The 19,338-nt window shown below is 41.0% G+C and overlaps 1 protein-coding gene across 24 annotated transcripts in view; it reads left to right on the top strand.

Moving 5' to 3' along the window:
• Snap91 (synaptosomal-associated protein 91) overlaps positions 1-19,338 on the top strand; it is a 114,812-nt gene that overhangs the window by 34,202 nt on the left and 61,272 nt on the right. For all 24 annotated transcript variants that reach the window (XM_030244159.1, XM_017313237.2, XM_006510900.3 and 21 more), the window contains exons 3-7: positions 6,879-7,021; positions 7,666-7,741; positions 8,400-8,502; positions 9,812-9,905; positions 11,313-11,424. In XM_030244159.1, coding sequence (XP_030100019.1) covers positions 6,879-7,021; positions 7,666-7,741; positions 8,400-8,502; positions 9,812-9,905; positions 11,313-11,424 — 528 coding nt within the window. The remainder of the gene's footprint in view (positions 1-6,878; positions 7,022-7,665; positions 7,742-8,399; positions 8,503-9,811; positions 9,906-11,312; positions 11,425-19,338) is intronic.

Genomic DNA, 19,338 nt, shown 5'->3' with positions numbered 1-19,338 from the left:
AAGTACATCTACTCGTGCTAGAGATAATCTAGAAAAGAGATTATAGGACATTCTAAGCAAGGGGTCACAGGGGACCTGTCATGACCCACCCTGCATATGCTTCAAGTGTCTCTCAGTGTCACAGAAAAAGAAGTAACCATGAATCTGGGGACAGTTCAGGCTTTTGCTATTTATTATATTATTTCAGAGAATAATTGTTTACGTCTCTAAGGTGTTCTGGTTGTTTTCTTACTTACTTCTATTTCTTTCTTATTGATGAATTAACTTATCTCAATGAGATTCCCTATGACATTTTTTTCAATTGTTGAATGAGAGGTTTATATTTTGTGGCTGGATAGAGCAGTGAGAAGGGTTTGTATTTACTCTTCTGCCCGAAGCAATTGAAAAACTTAAAAATATTAAGTGAACTCAAGTTATTGTGGAAAGACAAACCAAATCCACCATGAGTTATGGCATAGCTCTTAAATAGTGGAGGAACTGTATAAAAAGACCATCTCACGCCTTGGCGTTGATGTCCTGGGATCGAATGCTCATTCATTCACCTCCAATGGGAATTTAGCTCTGGTAATTTTTTGAAGTAATGTCCTAAAGTTAAGTATCAGAAAGTGACCCAATTCATCTATCCCCGAATGATTTTGCAAGGGAAATAAAACTATATACCTGCTTACACATGTGCAATTATATAGAGAGGCTCGCGCAGCTTCGAGGGTAATGTTAAAAATTGATAATTGAGGAAAAGGTAAATAGATACAGGAGCATCGGTATGTCTATATATAGCAACCACTCAGCAGTGCAGTGGCATAGACTATTAATACTGTGGAACGTGGATGAGCCTCAGTGTAATTACCTGGAGGGAAAGAATCCAGGCCATCCCTGAGGAAATGGCTTAACTCGCTTCATGTAAAATTTATACAATGCAGATGCATTTCTATTACCTGAAAGCAGGCTGAAGTTTCTGAGAGACAGCAATGGAGGGAGAAGAGGAGAAAGGAGACATTTATAATAAATTTTAGAGTTTAGAGTACCAGTTTTATTTTTCAAAGTTCAATTTTAGTTAAAATTGAATTCTGAAAACTTCAAACACAGCATAGTGAGTACTTAGACTTCAGTAACTAGTAACTGTTTCTACATGTTTGTTGCTATGACTTTATTTTTATGTTTTTGAAATTATTTAAATGGAAACCATTTCTTTAATGAGGAGACAGAGCAGAAACATAAATCATCTACAAATGAGAGCAGAGATTGGCATGGTCACCTCTTAAAGGCATTTTAAAATAAAGCGTGTGACAGCCAAGTTGTTCTAGAAATAAAACATCTCAGTCATAGCCTGGCTTCAGATTTCTGTAACTCTTAAATTATCGATGAACTCAATGTAGGGTGTTTTAACACTAGAAATGGGCGTTGTGGTGCAGACCTTTAATCCCAGCTCTTGGGAAGCAGAGGCAGGCAAACTGCTGTGAGCTGAGGCTAACCTGGTCTACATAGCAAGTACCAGTCCAGCCACGGCTACATAGTGAGATCCTGTTTCAAAAGAACAAAAAGAAAGAAGGAAAGCAAAGAATTAAACATGGAAAAGCTACAAAATAATCCTCTTTGGTTTTGTTTTTTAGGGGAAATTATTATTTTCTGCACACACAGATCCCCCTCACGTGTGTGTGTGTGTGGTGTATGGGTATGCACGTGTCACTGGGCACTTGTAGAGGTCAGACAATTGGATGGATAACTTGCAGGAGTCATGTGGGATCTGGGATCCGACTCAGTTGTCAGGCAAGCCTTTATAGAACCTCTGAGGAATCTTGCTGGTCCCACTCTCTTACTTCTGTGATAGAAACTACTACTGAATAGAGAGTCTGGTCGTTGTAGTTTGAAGTCTCTTACACTTCCTTTAAATTAGTGGTTCAGAGAGAAGCACTTCAATCATACAGTTGCTTTTCCTCAAGGCACCACTGCTTTGCAAGACCCACACCTCATGCATACTTCTCACATAAAGACATATGACACGAAGTGTTTCCTACACAGGGTCAGAGAGTAAATGCTTTAGGCTCTGGGGCCCACTGAATTGAGTTGAGTATTACAAATATTCACCTCTGTCATTGTAGAGTGAAAGCAGACTTGGATGACACATAGGTAAGCATTGCTGTGTTTTAACAAAGATTCACAAAAGCAAGGGACAGGTCAGATTTCCTCAGGAAGCAGTAGTTTGCCAGCCCGACACAGAAAATGGTAAGATGAGTGTAATAGGCAGGTGACGTGGTATACAGCTGTGGTTCTGAGTCCAAAGGTTAGAGGCCGGCCTGTGCATCATAGCAACACCCTCTCCCCCCCCACACACACACACTGTGCATCATAATAATATCCCCATACACACACACACATACACTGTGCATCATAGTAATACCCCATACACACACACACACACACACACACACACACACTGTGCATCATAGTAATACCCCCCCACCCCCCCACACACACACTGTGCATCATAGTAATACCCACCCACCCCCCACCACACACACATACAAAATAGCATTAAATACTCTCCTGTCACTGTGACACAGGAAATGTGGACACAAGCTAAGATAGGATCCATCTGGCTCTGCTTATCGTTTCAGCCTCTCGGTTATATGTACTCTGATTATAAATGTGATTTCTTTCTATGTTGTTCTACTTTGCCTCAGCCTGTTACTTCCCATTTGTTTTGTTTTGTTTTTCAGAAATAAAAAATTGTCTCCTTCCCATTTTCCCTTTAGTGAGACTGACTGTAACAGTTTCATTGCCAAGTACAGTAGCTAGTCTGCCAGCTCTAGAGTCCACTGAGTGGCTTAGTAAAATGGCACTTTGTATAGTATTTGACTCTGATGACACCTAACTGCTTCTGGAACCTTCTGAAGATATTAAATTATAATCTAAGAGTTCTTAAAATTTTGATTATTTATTCATGTAATTTTTCTTTTTTTTCTTTTTCACATTCTGTGAGTTACAGCTTCTGTTTGTGGTTTCAGCTCCTATTGCCAGTGACTCCCAATTTGTATCTAGGCCAAATATTTCTTCTAAGCTTAAGATAGAGTCTATTTTCTCAGTCCCTCATCACACATTTCAACATAGATGACCAACAGCTCTTTAAAGTTATCACATACATATATATTATATATTATATATTTTATTTTTATATTCAGTAAATAGTGACTATATATTCACTATATATTATGTATATAAATATATTCACTATATATTATGTATATAAATATACTCACTATATACAGACACATATATAAGTATATACACACACACACACATATTTATATATAGTGGAAATATATATTCAGTAAATAGTGTTTTACTGGTCCCCAGAATAAGATGTGAAATTGCCTGAGAAGTCTTTTCTGTCTCCCTTTAACATACGTTCCTCTACCTGCAATTCCAGTCAGTTTTACCTGCTGCCTTATTTCTGTTCCTTGTCTCTCCTCCAACCTTTCCTGTATTCTCATTTGTTCAATTCCCCCCACACCTCATCCTGGTGGGGATTTGTGGCTTCCTCCTTTATCTTCACCTGTCTTTCTATGCAGGGGTAATCCAGGTATGATCCTGTGCCTGTGTGCATCGTGGACTTAGTACTTGATAGTCACAGAATAGTGTGGTTTGTAAAAGCCAAATTGTCTTGGTATTTGCCTGCTAGAATTCCTCCCCACTGCTGCAATAAATCTAGCTAACCACTTTGTGCTCCCAGTAGGTCATGTATCCAGACACCTGCTGGCCTTTTCAATGAAACACCACATAAACACACACACACACACACACACACACACACACCAGTTAATTTTAATATGCCTTGACTAGCTCAAAGACTGGGTAGTTCTAATCCTCTGCACTCTTAGTACACATTTCCCTCTGGTACTCCTGATTTAATGCCCTCTAATTCTATATTTTACCTTTGATGCCTTGTCTCCTTCTTGGTTGCTCCCTAGTCTTTGCTGCCCAAGATGCTTCTGGGCAGCCCTTCCGGGGGCCATACTCCTTCTCACCTACATTTCGGATGATTTCCCTTCCGTTCTAAACCCAATCTGTCTCCTTTTGAATCATAGCCTTTTCCCCTTCTTCCTCCCTTCCAGTTCCTATCCCCCACAAACCTAAAAGTTCCACTTCTTTCTCTCTACCCAGCCATTGGCCATGGTTTCTTTATTGACAGATCAAAAACCAGTTGGGGACAAGGACCTTTGGCATTTGGACACAGATTCCCAGTTTTGAAGGCCAGATTAATTCAAAGCATTGGAACCAATCCCCAAAAACCCCCAACTCTATGATGTAATCCAATTCTTCAGTGAGTTTATATGTCGCTCTTCCGTGACAATAAGCAACTCCTCAATCTAAATGAGACTCGCGTATCTGACCTCATAGACTTAGCCCCTATACCACCAGAGCTGTTCAGAAGTATATAATCCCGAATGAAGGATCCCTGGTGCATGTACATTTAAACGGTTCTTCTTGGGCATAGGAAATGACTTACCAGTTAAGACTGCATACTGCTTTTCCAGAAGTCCTGAGTTCGGTTCCCAGCATCCATGTCAGATGGCTTACAACCACCCATAACTCAAGCTTGAAGATGCAATGTGTTTAACTTCTGAGGGCACCCATACTCACATGTGTATACCCAAACAGACACACATAAACATATAATTTAAAAATAATTAAAATAAATGTCTTTAAAGTCCTTTTCAGACTGGAGAGATGGCTCAGTGGTTAAGAGCACATAGTTCTCTTCCAGAGGATCCTAATTGGATTCCTGTCAGCCATATTTGGCTCACAACCACCTGTAACTCCAGCTCTAGGGCACCTGACACCTCTGGCCTCCATAGGCATCTGCAGTCATGTGTACTACCCATGTGAAGGCACAGAGACAAATAAACATAGGTAGAGAAACAGTCACACAGTCACATATAGACATGCATACACACACACACACAAACACACAGACACACAGACACACACGCACTCTGCAGACAACCTAGTAGTACCTTAGTTCCCAGGCAACTCTGATGCAAATGCAGAGACAAGCCTATCCTGCTCTTCACTCAAAATCTACACTTGCCCATCAGTAAGATCTATTTTACAAATAAGATTTTTTTAAGCCAATCACTCCCCCTCCAAAAAAATCTTTTAGCACCTAAACTTGGGAGTATTAACAATTATTCTGACTAATGACTTGTCTGAAGTATAATTATTTCTTAGTTCACATCCTTTTGAACTAAGCCATCATTCCTAGCCTCTCAACATATCTTCCCCCGATATTTTTCATTGTAATTCTCATTGGTCAAGAACGCTTTCCTGGTCCTTTCTAGGTGTAGCTCCTAAGGCTTCCTGCTATTAAAACCGGAGGCCCTCTGTTCCTGTTGGGCTGTTCAGGTTGATGCAGACCTACCACACCAGAAGCTGCTGAAGAGTGGAAATGGTCTGTTTCCTGCATGGTGCTTCCCAAGCACTGCACATAGCAAATGCCTGTTGGACAAAATGTATACAAAATATGCTTCACCCAAGCCTATCAATCAACAGTTGTTTGAAAATAAAAGAAAACATTATGCTATATATGGGAGAGTATCGTGGAACAACCTTATACTTGAAACTAGATGTCTGTCACAAATTCTGTTCGTTTGCTGATAGAACAGGGTCCTGGAGACATATCAGAGACAGACATGATCTTTGACTGCCCAGCTACATTTCAACACTAAGCATTTTTTTTCTGAGCACTGTACATCCCTGTGCCCCAATTTATATAGCTTCCCATTCATCTTGAGTTGTATTAATGGGAAGATGTGGATAGTGAAATATATTACATAGCACTTCTATCTTACCCATCAGTAAGATCTATTTCACAAATAAGATTTTTTAAGCTAATCACCCCCCCTCCAAAAAAAAAGTCAGATCATAACCAAACACTGCATGGTATTCTCTGAGAGCTGAATGAAAGTAGTAGATGAATATACTTTGCTCATTAGCTATTTGTGTTTCTGCTAATCACAGGGCAGTGTATTTGTTAGCGTGCTTTAAAAGTTAGATACAAACGGGTATACTTTTAGATACTATGTTGCAAAAATACATTTTTTTTTTGGTTTTCCTGCAAACAATGTATTAAATTAGTATCTGTATTTAAGACATTGTGCTTAGAGTGACAAGAGACTTAACTCACCTAGTGTTTTCCTCATTAAAAAAATGGCATCTGTGCCAGCAAGTTGAAAATAAAAAAGACAAGAACACTTTCCTAGTTTGCTTTGCAATGATGTGATAAAACACCATGATCAAAAGCAACTTAGGGAGGCAAGGGTTTATTTCAGTTTGGGTTTATATCGTCCACCATGAAAGGAAATCAAAGCATGAATTCCAGGCTGGATTCAGAAGCTGAGGTAGAGGCTAGTGAGGAGAGACACTCACTCTCTGCCTTGCTTGCTCAATTTGCTTTCTTACACACCCAAGGTGACCTGCCCAGAGATGGTGCTGCCCACAGTGGGCTGGGTCCTCCCACATCAGTCATTAATCAAAATAATGCTCTGCAAGACTTCCCTACAGGCCAGTCTCCAGTCTCATGGAAACATTTCCTCAACTAAGGTTTTCTCATCCCAGATGACCTGAGTTTGTGTCAAGTTGACAAAAATTAACCAGCACAAATACAGTTTCAATTCAACTGAAAAAGAAAAAGTTCAAGAGTAAATAAATATATTGGTTAAAATACATATATTAATGTGTTCATATGTAAGAATACTACAGTATAATTTTTTTCACTTAACTCTTGTCTACTTAATTTTGAAGTCATGCTTTAGTAATGAGCTTATTGTTTGAGGTGAATTTTATATATAATAGTTACTGGATATCTTCTATTTTCATAGATTTGATCCAGGCTACCAATGAGACCAATGTCAATATCCCTCAGATGGCCGACACCCTCTTTGAGCGGGCGACAAACAGTAGCTGGGTGGTGGTATTTAAAGCTTTAGTGACCACACACCATCTCATGGTGCATGGAAATGAGGTAACCAAATAAACAATTGTTTCTTGGTAGAGCCTGGGGTAGCAGAACATGATGGTAATTTAAGACCTGTGAATTTTCACTAATAGGAGGAGAAGAAGTACGAGTTTCACAGTTGTCTTGAATATAATTTCACCCTAGGACTTAGCTGTCTTTAAGTGTATTTTGATTGGGACCTTGTCTCAGTGATATGGCCACATTTAAATGTTTAGTCTAGGTGAATGTATTCGTGGATAAAAATGTTAAGAGAAAGGATCAGGAGGGCTGTTTTTTACAGAAAGTAACTTTTTGTGAGTGTGAATGAAGATTGCTTTAATGGAATGTTTATTTGTGAAAAATAATGATAAAATTAAATTACTTCTTTTATACAGAATTCCTAGTGAAGCCTATTGAATTTTGAGTGTTTCTAGCCTATGCAGAAGTAAAAGTTCACAAAATTTAATTGTGATTCAATGAATGTTTCTCTGGAGTTTTAAAAACAATTTCTCTCTTAGAGAAAGTTAGTAGTGTAGGATGCTTCATAACTAAGTGAGCAGACACAATAGAAATGGTAAAAATAAATGAATAGAATGCTGCTTTAATATCGTAAATTGTTTAAAGGTGTGATGCACAGATATGGGTGTTTAACTCTAATTTTTGTTTTTCAGAGATTTATTCAGTATTTGGCCTCTAGGAATACGCTATTCAATCTCAGCAACTTTCTAGATAAAAGTGGATCCCACGGTGAGAATAAGCAAATCTGGGGGTGGACAAAGTCACTGTTACTGAGTATTTCATCGGTTATTTGAGGGAGTAATATGAAAGTAACTATTAAATTAACTATTTAACTATACACAATCATATAAAATATTATTAATTTTATTTGGTCACGTGGAGTGTTCACTTTGACTTACTCTGTCTCACAGTTCATTTATAATGACTCAGGAAATGAAGAAGTAAAAGCCAATCAAATTAAAAAGAAAAAGATTCTCCTCTTTAAAGAAATGTTTTTGTGGGTTAATGCAGCTTGAGCCATCTGGCTCACTCATTGTATTTGCTTACTATTACATACATGTGGCTAGACCCATATCAGATGGCTGCATGTGTACTTATGAAACAGGCTGTTGTATGTAACAGTAAATACAAATGCAAGGGAAAAAAATCAAAAAGACATTCCATGCTGGATAGTTTAATCACCATATTGAATGGCCAGAGCGCCCCATATGGAAGAGTCTTGGCTTGGAAGTCGGGTGGTAAATGGGGCTTGCTGCAACATGTTGAACTTCTTAGAGGCTACCGTGACAATCCTGTCTGTTTCAAAGAGCTATAGAATAATTACTCATACGAGAAGTACAACCTACAGCATTGTGTCCGTGACCCCATCTCCTCTCCCTCTCCCCAGGTTATGATATGTCTACGTTCATACGGCGTTACAGTAGATACTTGAATGAAAAGGCTTTCTCCTACAGACAGATGGCATTTGACTTTGCCAGAGTGAAGAAAGGGTATGGCTCTCACTCTTTTTTTCTTATTTGCTTAAGCACAGTAAATCCTCTGGGCATACGTGAATTATTTAACCAAGCTTGTATGCCAGCTAGCACTGATCCTGGCAGGCCTGGTTCCCACTCACCTGGAGAAACCTCTTAGGAAGTCAGTGAGACAGAAGCTACCCTGAAGCGGGCAGTGCTTTGTGTGTTCGTGCATAACAATCTGACTGGCTGCTCAGAAACTATGTGCTGCAAAATTTTATTTGTTAAAACTGACTCAACATCCTTAATGTAAATAATAAATGTAAAAAAACCTAAGGGAAGAATTGACAAAATTGATTTCAGTGTGTAGTGGTGTTAAATGAAAATATTTATTTATATGGATTTTGATTGAGGTGAAAACCATGTGTGTGACGATTTAGCTTTGAGAAGTAATACTTTCCTAGAAAATGTGCATACCATGATTTAATTATTGACATTACTTACTGTTTAAGAAAGACTCAATGAAGCAGGAAAAAATGAATTTTAATACACAGGCATCATTTATTTACCTGTAAATAGATGCTTTGATCTGGGCCAGATGTTCAGGCAGAAGCACATGCAGATCTTTTGTCTGTTTGTAACTGAAAGTAATGGTAAAATGTTGTAAAGGTTTATTATTTTATTTTAAGAGTCTATAGAGGGGCTGGAGAGATGGCTCAGCATTTAAGGCAGTGGTTCTCAACCTTCCTAATGCTGTGACCCTTTAATACAGTTCCTCATGTTGTGGTGACCCCAAACATAAAATTATTTTCGTTGCTATGTCATAACAAATTTTGTTGCTATTGAGAATCATAATGGGGGGGGGGCTGGAGAGATGGCTCAGCAGTTAAGAGTCCTCACTGGCTGCTCTTCCAGAGACCCAGGTTCAATTCCCAGCACTCACGTAACAGCTCACACTGTCTATAACTCCAGTTCCAGGGGAACCAGCACCCTACTAACATTAGATATGCAAACAAAATACCAATACCTATAAATTAAAAACAAATCATTTTAAGAAGAAATAAACTTATATTAAAAAGAATCGTAATGTAAATATCTGGTTGCAGGGTATCTGATATGCAGTCTGTATGGAAGGGTCTTTAAACCTACAGGTTGAGACCCATTGGTGTAAGCGCATGTGCTGTTCTTCTGGGCGACCTATCAGATAGCCACAACCTCTTCATGCCTGACAGTGATCTCAGGAGATGTACAAGGAAAGTGAGGAGTGCACCTGAGAGCAAAGACAAGGCCCTGTATTTCCAGTGCTCACAAGGATGTGTGCTTCTCTCTGTTTGTGGTGTTGTAGGGCTGACGGTGTCATGAGGACGATGGTTCCTGAAAAGCTCCTGAAGAGTATGCCAATCCTGCAGGGGCAGATCGATGCACTGCTGGAGTTTGATGTACGTACCTCATGTGAAACGTTGCCTGCATAATCGGTTCTTGTCTTTCCTATGAAAGGGCTGCCAGTCAGTTAGATGTTGCCATGGGATCATCTCTAGGAGGCCTTCATGTAGATGAATTACAGCAACATCTCACGCAGTCTCTTAGGCCCCCCAGAATGTTCCAGAGTTTCACACAGCATTCTGGAACCTTCTATTCTGAGCAAAATGATAGTTTGATGTGCTTGTAAGATGAAGTGTACACAAGATGTCCATCAGACAGCTAAATAACCATGCTTCCTGGTCAGAAACCATCTGACATGGACTACCTAAGTGACACTATCCACCAGAGAGAGTGGTTTTGTGTTATCACAAATAACAACTCTTTTCTGGTAGAGTCAGGAAGTATTATTTGTTGGTTAAAAAAAACATACCTGTCGGGGCTGAAGAGATGGCTCAGTGCTTAAGAAAGCAGCTGCCCTCGCAGAGAACCGAGTTCACTTCACCAGCTCCAGTTCCCGGGGATCAAATGCCTTAGTCTGACCTCCAGAAGCACCAGGTGCGTGAGGGGTGGACAGACAGACAGACAGACAGGAAAGCAAAATAGTCAGACACATGAAATAAAAAATAAGTTAAAACACTATAGCCTGAATTGGTTGTGGTGATAGATACATCACTGCACATGTGTGATAAAGCTGTGTAGAACTGGATTCAGCCAAGGTGTACGCAAAAACCCAGGGAGCTGAGAATGCAGTCTACTGATTGCGTCTGACTGTATGCCTGTGACATGGCTAACTGGAGTTCTGGGAGCTCTCTCATTACATTTGGGAGAAACTAGGTCAATGCCATATGGAATCTACCTCTCTTACTTCTTACAACTGCTTGTAATTGTATAATTAACTCAAAAATAAGAGTTAAGAGGACCTGACTCATGAAAAAAAAAAACAACTATTTTGACGTGTAGGAAAGTTTCGAGCTCTCATTGTTAGCTCCCCTGTAATTTGATAGTTGTCTAGAATACTTTCTTCAAATACTCCTAGCTTAAAGTCTTTGTTAAAGTTCTATGGCTTAGACTATAATTGAGCCCTGCTCATAACAACTCACTCTTGTGAAATTTGAAGTAGAAACTGCAGACGGTCACACTGGTTTTTTGACAGATTTTACAGTAAGATCTTTATTGGACGTCTAATCTTAGTGTTTTTTTTTTTCTTTCTTTATCTATTTTCAGCTTTCCTCTTCCTTACTATGGGTTCTAGCTTAGATAATTGAAGCATTTGCAGCCAGTCCTTTGGTATTGCTAGGTTTAATAAAATAACAAGTGAATACGAGTAGATTTCTTAGTGGTCATTTGAGGCATTTTATTATGACTTGAAAAAAAAAATACTAACTTGATGATGTGCAGCTAAAGTTAAATGCTCGTTTTTCTAGGTGCATCCAAATGAACTAACCAATGGTGTCATAAATGCTGCATTTATGCTTCTTTTCAAAGATCTTATCAAACTGTTTGCTTGCTACAATGACGGCGTCATTAACTTACTTGGTAAGTGACACTGCTGTGGCCCACTTGGGCTGACTGGGTTGTGATAAGGCTGACAAATTCTGCAGGGATGAATCTGTTGTCTAGCTCCTTGCGCACTGAAGTGAGTACCTCAGCAGAGGCAGGGTTGTGTGAGATTCATGATAGTGAGGGACTCCTGATGGTGCCGCTGGCTGAGCTGTGTGGCCACAAGGATAACTACACACCTAGGGTAGACATCTAGTAGGCAGCTTTATTATCGCCTCCCTCCTAAAAGACCTGTCTCACTGAAGACTAGCAGTGATGGCAGCTAAAGTCGGAATACTGTGCTGTTCAGTCTCCACTCTGACGTCACTGACACTCAGATAGCATTTTCTTCCCCTTATAACTAGAAGCTTGTTGGTAGTGTACGCATCTTGATTTGCATATGGGGAAATTTGCCTTGTGATATTTATCTGTTTTAAAGGTCCATCCACTTCCTTCATCCAGGTCTATCCCGAGCTCCTTGTAATCAGTACTTCAGCTTAGTTTTGCAAAGTCCCTGTCATCCAACCCAGATGCTGTCCATGACTTGGTGGCCTTCCCTAAGACTTGCTACAGGAGGAAAGGTGGACAGTATACTACAAAAGGCGTGGCCTACTATGAAAGTTTCATTTTCATATTCAGGTCACCCCTTTGCAGAGTTGTTATTTAGTGTGTTACTTCTAGCTACTACCAAACTGCAATTTTCTTCCCTTGTGAGCTGGTCATAAAGAATTTCCCAAAGACCACAGATATGATTTAAAGGATAAATGAGACATGGCTGTGCGTGAGAGACACTCTGGAAATGACCCAATGTCCATACAACTTGTCCTCCTATTCATGTCTTGCTTGGCTGATATATATCCTAGGATATCCTTATGTTTGTCCAACTTTACAGCTTAATTGATTACATAGTGCTCACTGTGTATCTGAGGACCACCTACCTCACTCTCTTTGGTCAGGATCTTGGTCTCTAGAAGTAAGCCAACAACAACTCCTTTAAAGAACATCACTGCTATCTGAAGAAAAGTCTCTGTTATCACTAGAGGCCTGTGCTGGAGAATGATAGAGGGATTTCACACCCTGTAAATCAATTGCATACTCCTTTAGATTCTTCTGGCACCAAGGCTCTGGTGGCCTAAGTTTGGAGCAGTTATGGAACTTTCTGTTGCCTGAGCTCTGCTCTCTGTTGTCACCGTGCAGGATGTTCTTACAGTAGCATGCTCACACGGTCTATGTGTCTCCTGCAAAATCAAGGCAGCTTGGCAGACTCTGAACTATGCCTTAGTTACAAGCGGCTCCAAGTGCAAAATGTCCCTTTGACATAAAGCATTCTTTAAACTACCCAGACCTTTGGAAACTCAGAAACCTTATTAAGGTGGCATGTCCAGGAACTTTCATGGATTCTACCTCCCCCTTTGCCAGTTATCCCTCTTACCAAGACATGCCTGATTCCTGAAGTTCCTGTCCAGTAAGAACCAATACCCTGATGTCATCAGAGCAATGTCCTATGGAATTGTGGCACCACACAAGTTGATGTTCTTAAGATGAGACAAAGGTTGTAACTGCCACCTCTGCCTGCTGACAGTGGACTCCTGATGGACCCTGGGATAGAGATAAATGCATCTTGTACCTCAGTAGCTACCTCCCAGATGCCAAGAATTGTGTTAATTCTCCTCTGCTGAAAGAGGACACATTTGGGTCTCTGTAAGTAGGCTTTATTGCTTGATTAAGTTTACAGTAACCATTGTTAACCTCTAAAACTTTTATTTTTGCACCAACAAAATATGCAGGTTACCCAGAGATGAAGTAGAATTGTTATTCCTGGGTCTGCACAGAACTCATCAAATTGTGGCAACTTTTATGGTGTCAAAGTATATCCCTTTTAGGAACCGAGGGAAGTACCCACAGGTCATTTTGTACATTCACTAGATCTAACTCCTGGTCATAAGCTTCTATCCAAAGTGGTGGGACAGTGACTCATGTCGATCCCCAAGCGGCAGCAGCATCTCGGAGTCAGCATTCCTTAAAAGCCTGGGTGATAAGCCAGCTTCCACTTTCCAGTCCTCATATGTAAAGAGGTTAGAAGTCACCATTGTCCTAGCGTAAAGAACTGAGCTGGCTGGAAAACTCTTTGGAGTCACAGGAGAGGTTAGGCACAGGACAGACCTCTGCTCCAGCAATTGGAGAAGCCAACCAGTATACTTGGTAAATCCTGGCTAACTGGGAATCACTCAAAAGTGAAGACTAGCATGGAACTGGGGCAGAGGTAGGAAGACCTGACTGACACATTACTGGAGGCAGACTACAGACAAGCATGGGAGCTGTGACCAGGCCACACTTTCATTTTGCTTTTGGGAGATCAGGTAGGTTCCCTATGTGTTCTGGTATGGGAGGAAGCACAGCTGCCCCTCAGTTTATGGCTGGCTTTCATCCTGATTAGTTAAACCTGATAAAATTGGGCTAAAAATTTAAACTAGTGAAGAACATACTTTACAAAATTGGTGTCTGGTACCAAAACATGTATTCCAGAAGCTCAGAGACATCACCTATGATGAATATCCCCCAAACTACAGGGCCTATATTTTTAATACAGGCCTATAATTTTTGAACTCTAGAAACTGAAAAATGGGGTGGGGGAATCTTGAAAGAATCAAGAGGGGGAAAATCATTGTACCTGTAAAGAAGCAAAATTAAGAATTATATGTAATATCTTCTCAGAAGCCAGGCAGACAAGAAGGGAAAAGAGTGAAATATCCAAAATGTTGGTTTGTTCCCAGCATATCAGGCAGCTCATAACCACCTATAACTCCAGCTTCAGGGAATCTGATACCCTCGTCTGGCCTCTGTGAGCATGCATACTCACAAATACAAATACAAATAAAAATTAAAAATACCCCACATAGGCAACAATGACAGACCAAAGTATAGATACTGTCAAAGACCATCTTGGTAAGCCATAAGACTTATTGGGGGAACTTACCAGGGCAAAAATGATGCAAAAACAGCAGTATCATCAAAGCCTCCTCCAGCATTATGAAATCTGTAACCCTTGAGAACACTCTACAGCCCACAGATAGCTCAATAGAATGAAGATTGTATTTCCCAGTAGCTTAGTTGGTCTCTGCTCCTTCTAGGCAGATCAGCTTGTTTGAGTGTCTCTCAGCAGTTCTTACTGCTGATATTTGCTGGGGGTAGTGAATCTGTTCAGTTTCAGGGACTTCCTGAAATCCTTTTGTTGCTTATTTCCCCAGCCTAATGAGCTTCTAGTAGAATGGAGTCTTCTCCCATCTGTTCGAACACCTTGCATCTTAAGGAACCTCCCTCCAAGTCAGTTTTATCTTGACGGATAGTACTACACCGCATCACTCAAATAAAAATTGAGCCAATGATTTTAAAAAGACACCTTACAGCAAAGGCATGCAAATGTGAAATACACATATGAAAACAGTCACCTATTGTGATAAAAATCAAAACAGCAAGCCAGTCTGAAAACAATGCACTGTCTCTGATTCCAATTGTGTGTCATTCTAGAAAATGAAACTGAGGACTCAGTCAAGAGGTCACTGCTGATTAGCAGGGAGTGGAATGAAAAGGGGATTGAGGGCAGTGTTCCAGTTGTGTGACACCCAAACAGTGAATTTATGGACATTAGGGACACCAGCTGTGAACACTGGGTGAGATGTGGTATCATAGGCTGGCAAACTGTAACACAGCATTCACACAGAAGCTGAGTATGGAGCATTTATGCCCTCGGCAAGAAGAGTGAGGACTATCTCTACATTACACATTCATTTTTGCCAAAATGCTCCAAAAACTAATTCTATGTCTTTGTTTGTGTTAAGTGCACATGTGTGTGTTTTACTGTCTAGGAATGCCCCCTTCCCAGCTGTGCCTATCTATTTTGTAGTGGTCACCGTACTGGCGACAAGGATAAAGTACCTTTAGTAGAGTTTAAAGACTTTGCTCAAGAATGTGTGGAGTCCTCATTAGAACTCAAGAGTTCCCGATTCTGTAGGTCCAAGATGAGGCCTGAGAATCTGCATTCTCAGTAAGCTCTTTAGAGGTGCATTCCTGCTAGTCAGAGTAGTTCATTTTGGTAACCTCTGTGAGCTGTACCTGGACGCTCGCACTTAAATCCCCAGCCCTTGGCTGTTTACTCAAGTTGATAAATTGTTGATCATATTGCAAATCTAATATCTCTTTCTTTCCAGCCTAGCAGCTTTAGATTCCATTACAATTTTTCATTTGTTATCATGTAGGGTTGGCTCATGGCTCAGGGTTAGGAGGCTGGGATGAGAGGCTGGAATGAGGTAACAGGGCACCCAGTTAGATTTGTATTTCAGACCAACGTACTTCCTAAAGTTTTATTTTATGTGTATGGGTGTTTTGCCTGCATGTTTGTCTGTGCACCATGGGCAATGCCCACAAGGTCAGAAGAGGGCATTGATTCCCTAAAACTGGAGTTACAGAGAGTTGTGAGCCACCATGTGGGCGCTGGGAATTAAACCCAGGTCCTTTGGAAGAGCAACACATGCTCTTAACCACTGAGCCATCTCTCCAGCATAAAACATGGATACATTTTTGGAATTAATAAGTCACGAAATACTTCTAATAAATTGTATTTCTTGTGTAGCTATAACTAAATCTGGTGTCTTGGTTTTTTATCTGTCAGATGTCTAATCCATCTGACAGAATTTGTGAGATCTTAATCTTCTTTTGGCATGCATAGCCTCCCTCTTGTGTCAGACTCTGTACATGTCTGACTCTCAGAAGTCTTTATCCCAAAAATGATCTTAGGCACAGGGTGCCAGAGCTCTGGAAATCAGCATGTCTAATCTTATAAGTTGTTTAACTACAGCATAGGTGAGGAGCTTCTACATCTAGCCTCACTCTAGTCTCTGTAAAGTCATAGCATTTCTGCAGAAAGACAGCTAGAAAGAGGGGGGGAGGTTCAGGCAAAATAAGGACCCTTAGCTGGCAAATGTTCTTCCTGTCTGAGCAGGCTGGTCCTGCCTTCCTTCGATGTTGGTATCTTACCCTTGACTCATTAGAATTACTGGATTCTAAACCTCACTTTGGGTCCTGAAGCAGCTGGCAGGGAGAGTGGGTGGTAGAAGCCAAGGGACTGTGTGTGAGGAAAATCTTATTTCCCCCAGAAGCAGGAGCTGATGAGCAACAGTCTCAGAGTGCCACAGTTTAACTCAGCCTCAAGCCAAAGGCAAACCATGGTGTTTTCCTTCTCTTCCCTGGGTTACTCAGTGGAAGCTTGAGCAGCCCCTTGCTCTGTTCTTTTATTGGCCTCGTTCCTACTGAGGCAGACAAGCCCACGGCTTGATAAGCTTCCTTCTAGAAAAGCAGAGGAAGCCTAACGCAGTCTATGACGATCCATCCCAGCTTTCTGTGGGCAGAGATGGCTACCATGTTAGATACCTGACCCCAGGTTCACTGTGTGACAGTTTAAGAGTATTCTTCTTGGAGTTTCTCCAAGTACCAAAATGTGTGTCTTCAGAATGAACAGAAAGACGAAATAAACAGAAAGGGGGAAAAAAGTAAAGAAAAGAGAAACTCCTTCACATTTTCTATCTAGAAGGGACTCTACTATAGGAAGTTGGGTGCTTCTGTAGGTACTTGAAGCCTCTAGAAACTGGCTCTGGGCTCTGTCTCCTCCTGGAATAAAACTCCTATATTTATAGCACCTGCTTCTTCGAGGCTGCCAGTTGAGGTTCCTTTACAAATAAGAAGCTGCCTTTGAGGCCCAGCTTCTTGGCAGCGCAGGGAAAGCTGGGAAATGGACACTTGAAGCTATAATCCAGGATTAACGATCACGTGGCTGTTGCTTTAATCACTGTGCCTCTAAATCCAGGAAGCTGGGCAGTGGGCAGCAGGAGGCTGCAGGCAAGTAATCTCCAATGCCTCGCTTCTGCCTGTCAGAAGCAATGGACTGAGCAGTAGCAGAAAGGCCAAGGAAGACAGCTCCTGCCTCAGGCTTACCTTCTAGCTCTGCTTGCTGTGTGGAGCTGAGGCTGTCGGGCGGGGTCGGTCACTCATATCAAATGCATTGCTCTGGGGGAGCAGGGAGATGTTTGCCTTTTCTGGCAGATTCCTGCCCTAAATATGAAGTTGAAAACGAAATAGAGTTTCATCTCAGGTGAGAGATTTTTATCATTAAAGCAAGCATACAGATTTTCCTCTTAACTTTCTACAGGTCACCTTTACTCTTCCTTGAGGTTTTTCTAAGGCTTGCTTCAGGTCACTGTCCCTGTTAGACAAGCCACACATGGATTCTCTCAGTTCTGACTGTTATTTTTGAGACAGGGTTTCTCTGTGTCGCCCTCGCTGTCCTGGAACTCACTCTGTAGACCAGGCTGGCCTCGAACTCAGAAATCCGCCTGCCTCTGCCTCCCAAGTGCTGGAATTAAAGGTGTGCACTATCACTGCACTGAGTTCAGTGTCACCATTGCAATTCTTCTTGTTTGTGGCTATGCAAATCCAGATACTATGTTCTTTCCCGGCCTGCAGGGACCTACACAGTCTCTGAAACTGAATTCTTCAGCTTGTTACTCTGAATCTCTTTTCTCCTTATGCCTTTGGTCTTTTCAACATGCCGCCCCTCAGTGGTGCTCATCTTCCTGGCCTCTGCTGCCTGTCAGCAGTGATGTGTTGTTGGTTCTTTCTCATCCTCTCTCGGTTAGCTTTATTCCCACTTGGCCATGAATTTGGTGCCCGCCATTCACTTAGCTGAAAATCAGGCAAGGTCAGCCATGTCATTCTTCCCACTACTGGCCTGACAGCTGCTAAGCTGACAGTCTGGTTTACTCGGCATTATGCTGATTTCATACATAGTTGGTATCAAGAGGGTAGTTTCTGTTTAGACTAAAATAATAGCTCTTTGAGCTGTTTTAATTTCTAATTTGAAAATGTTAGCTTACTAATTGAATCAAATAGGGGGAAATTATAGGACCACAGACATTGAACCTTTTTTGTATTAAGGACTTTTGGGAATTAGTCTAAGCATATTTCTTCTGCCCTTAGTTTTCCTGTGAAGCCTTCATTAACATTGTCTGGCTAGCAGGTAGGCACACCAGACGGGGATCCTGATTGTCTTGGGGCAAGTATGTGTTTTGCTTATAGGAGTGAGCCTTATGGAAATGTATACAAGTTGAAATCAAGGACTTTCTGACTGAGTACTTTGTGTATAAACACAATTGGAAACAATTTGGGTGCTCTCTTAGTCCAGGTTTCTATTGCTGTGATGAAACACCATGACCAAAAGCAAGTTGAAGAGGAAAAGGTTTACTTCTCACACACTTCAATATCAATCGCAGTTTATTCTCAAAGACAATCAGGGCAAGAACGCAAACAGGTCAGGAAACTGAAAGCTGGAGCGGATGGATGCAGATGTCATAGAGGGGTGCTGCTTACTGACTTGACACTTCTGGCTTGCTCAAGCTGCTTACTGACATCCCCAGAACTCCCAGCCCACAGGTGGTACCACCCCTAATGTCCGGAGTCCTACCCCATCAACCACTAATTAAGAAAATACCCTTCAGGTTTGCCTACAGCCCCATCTTATAGAGTCTGATTTTATGGGGTCATTTCATAATTAATGCTTCCTCCTCTTAGATAACTGTGGCTTGTGTCAAAGTGAGCTAACAACAATAACAACAACAACAACAACAACAATAAAAACCACCAAACTAGCCAAGGCAAATGCTACAAGAATTGCAGTTGTTTGATTGTCACAGTGAAACTCATCCAAGTGAGATGTGCTTAGTAAGGACCTAGTTGTAATCTGCTTGGAAATCTCTCTCAGGGTTTGAAAGTCAGTGCTGAAACGCTGTATTATAGTTTTACAGATATCAAAGTTTGTCATTTCTGATACTGAAAAGCAACATCTTGTCTTTAGTAGGGCAG

Source organism: Mus musculus, chromosome 9, assembly GCF_000001635.26.
Source record: "Mus musculus strain C57BL/6J chromosome 9, GRCm38.p6 C57BL/6J".
Classification (NCBI taxonomy): domain Eukaryota; kingdom Metazoa; phylum Chordata; class Mammalia; order Rodentia; family Muridae; genus Mus; species Mus musculus.
The sequence above is the reverse complement of the archived record's forward strand: the minus strand, read 5'-3'. Positions and strand labels throughout refer to the sequence as shown.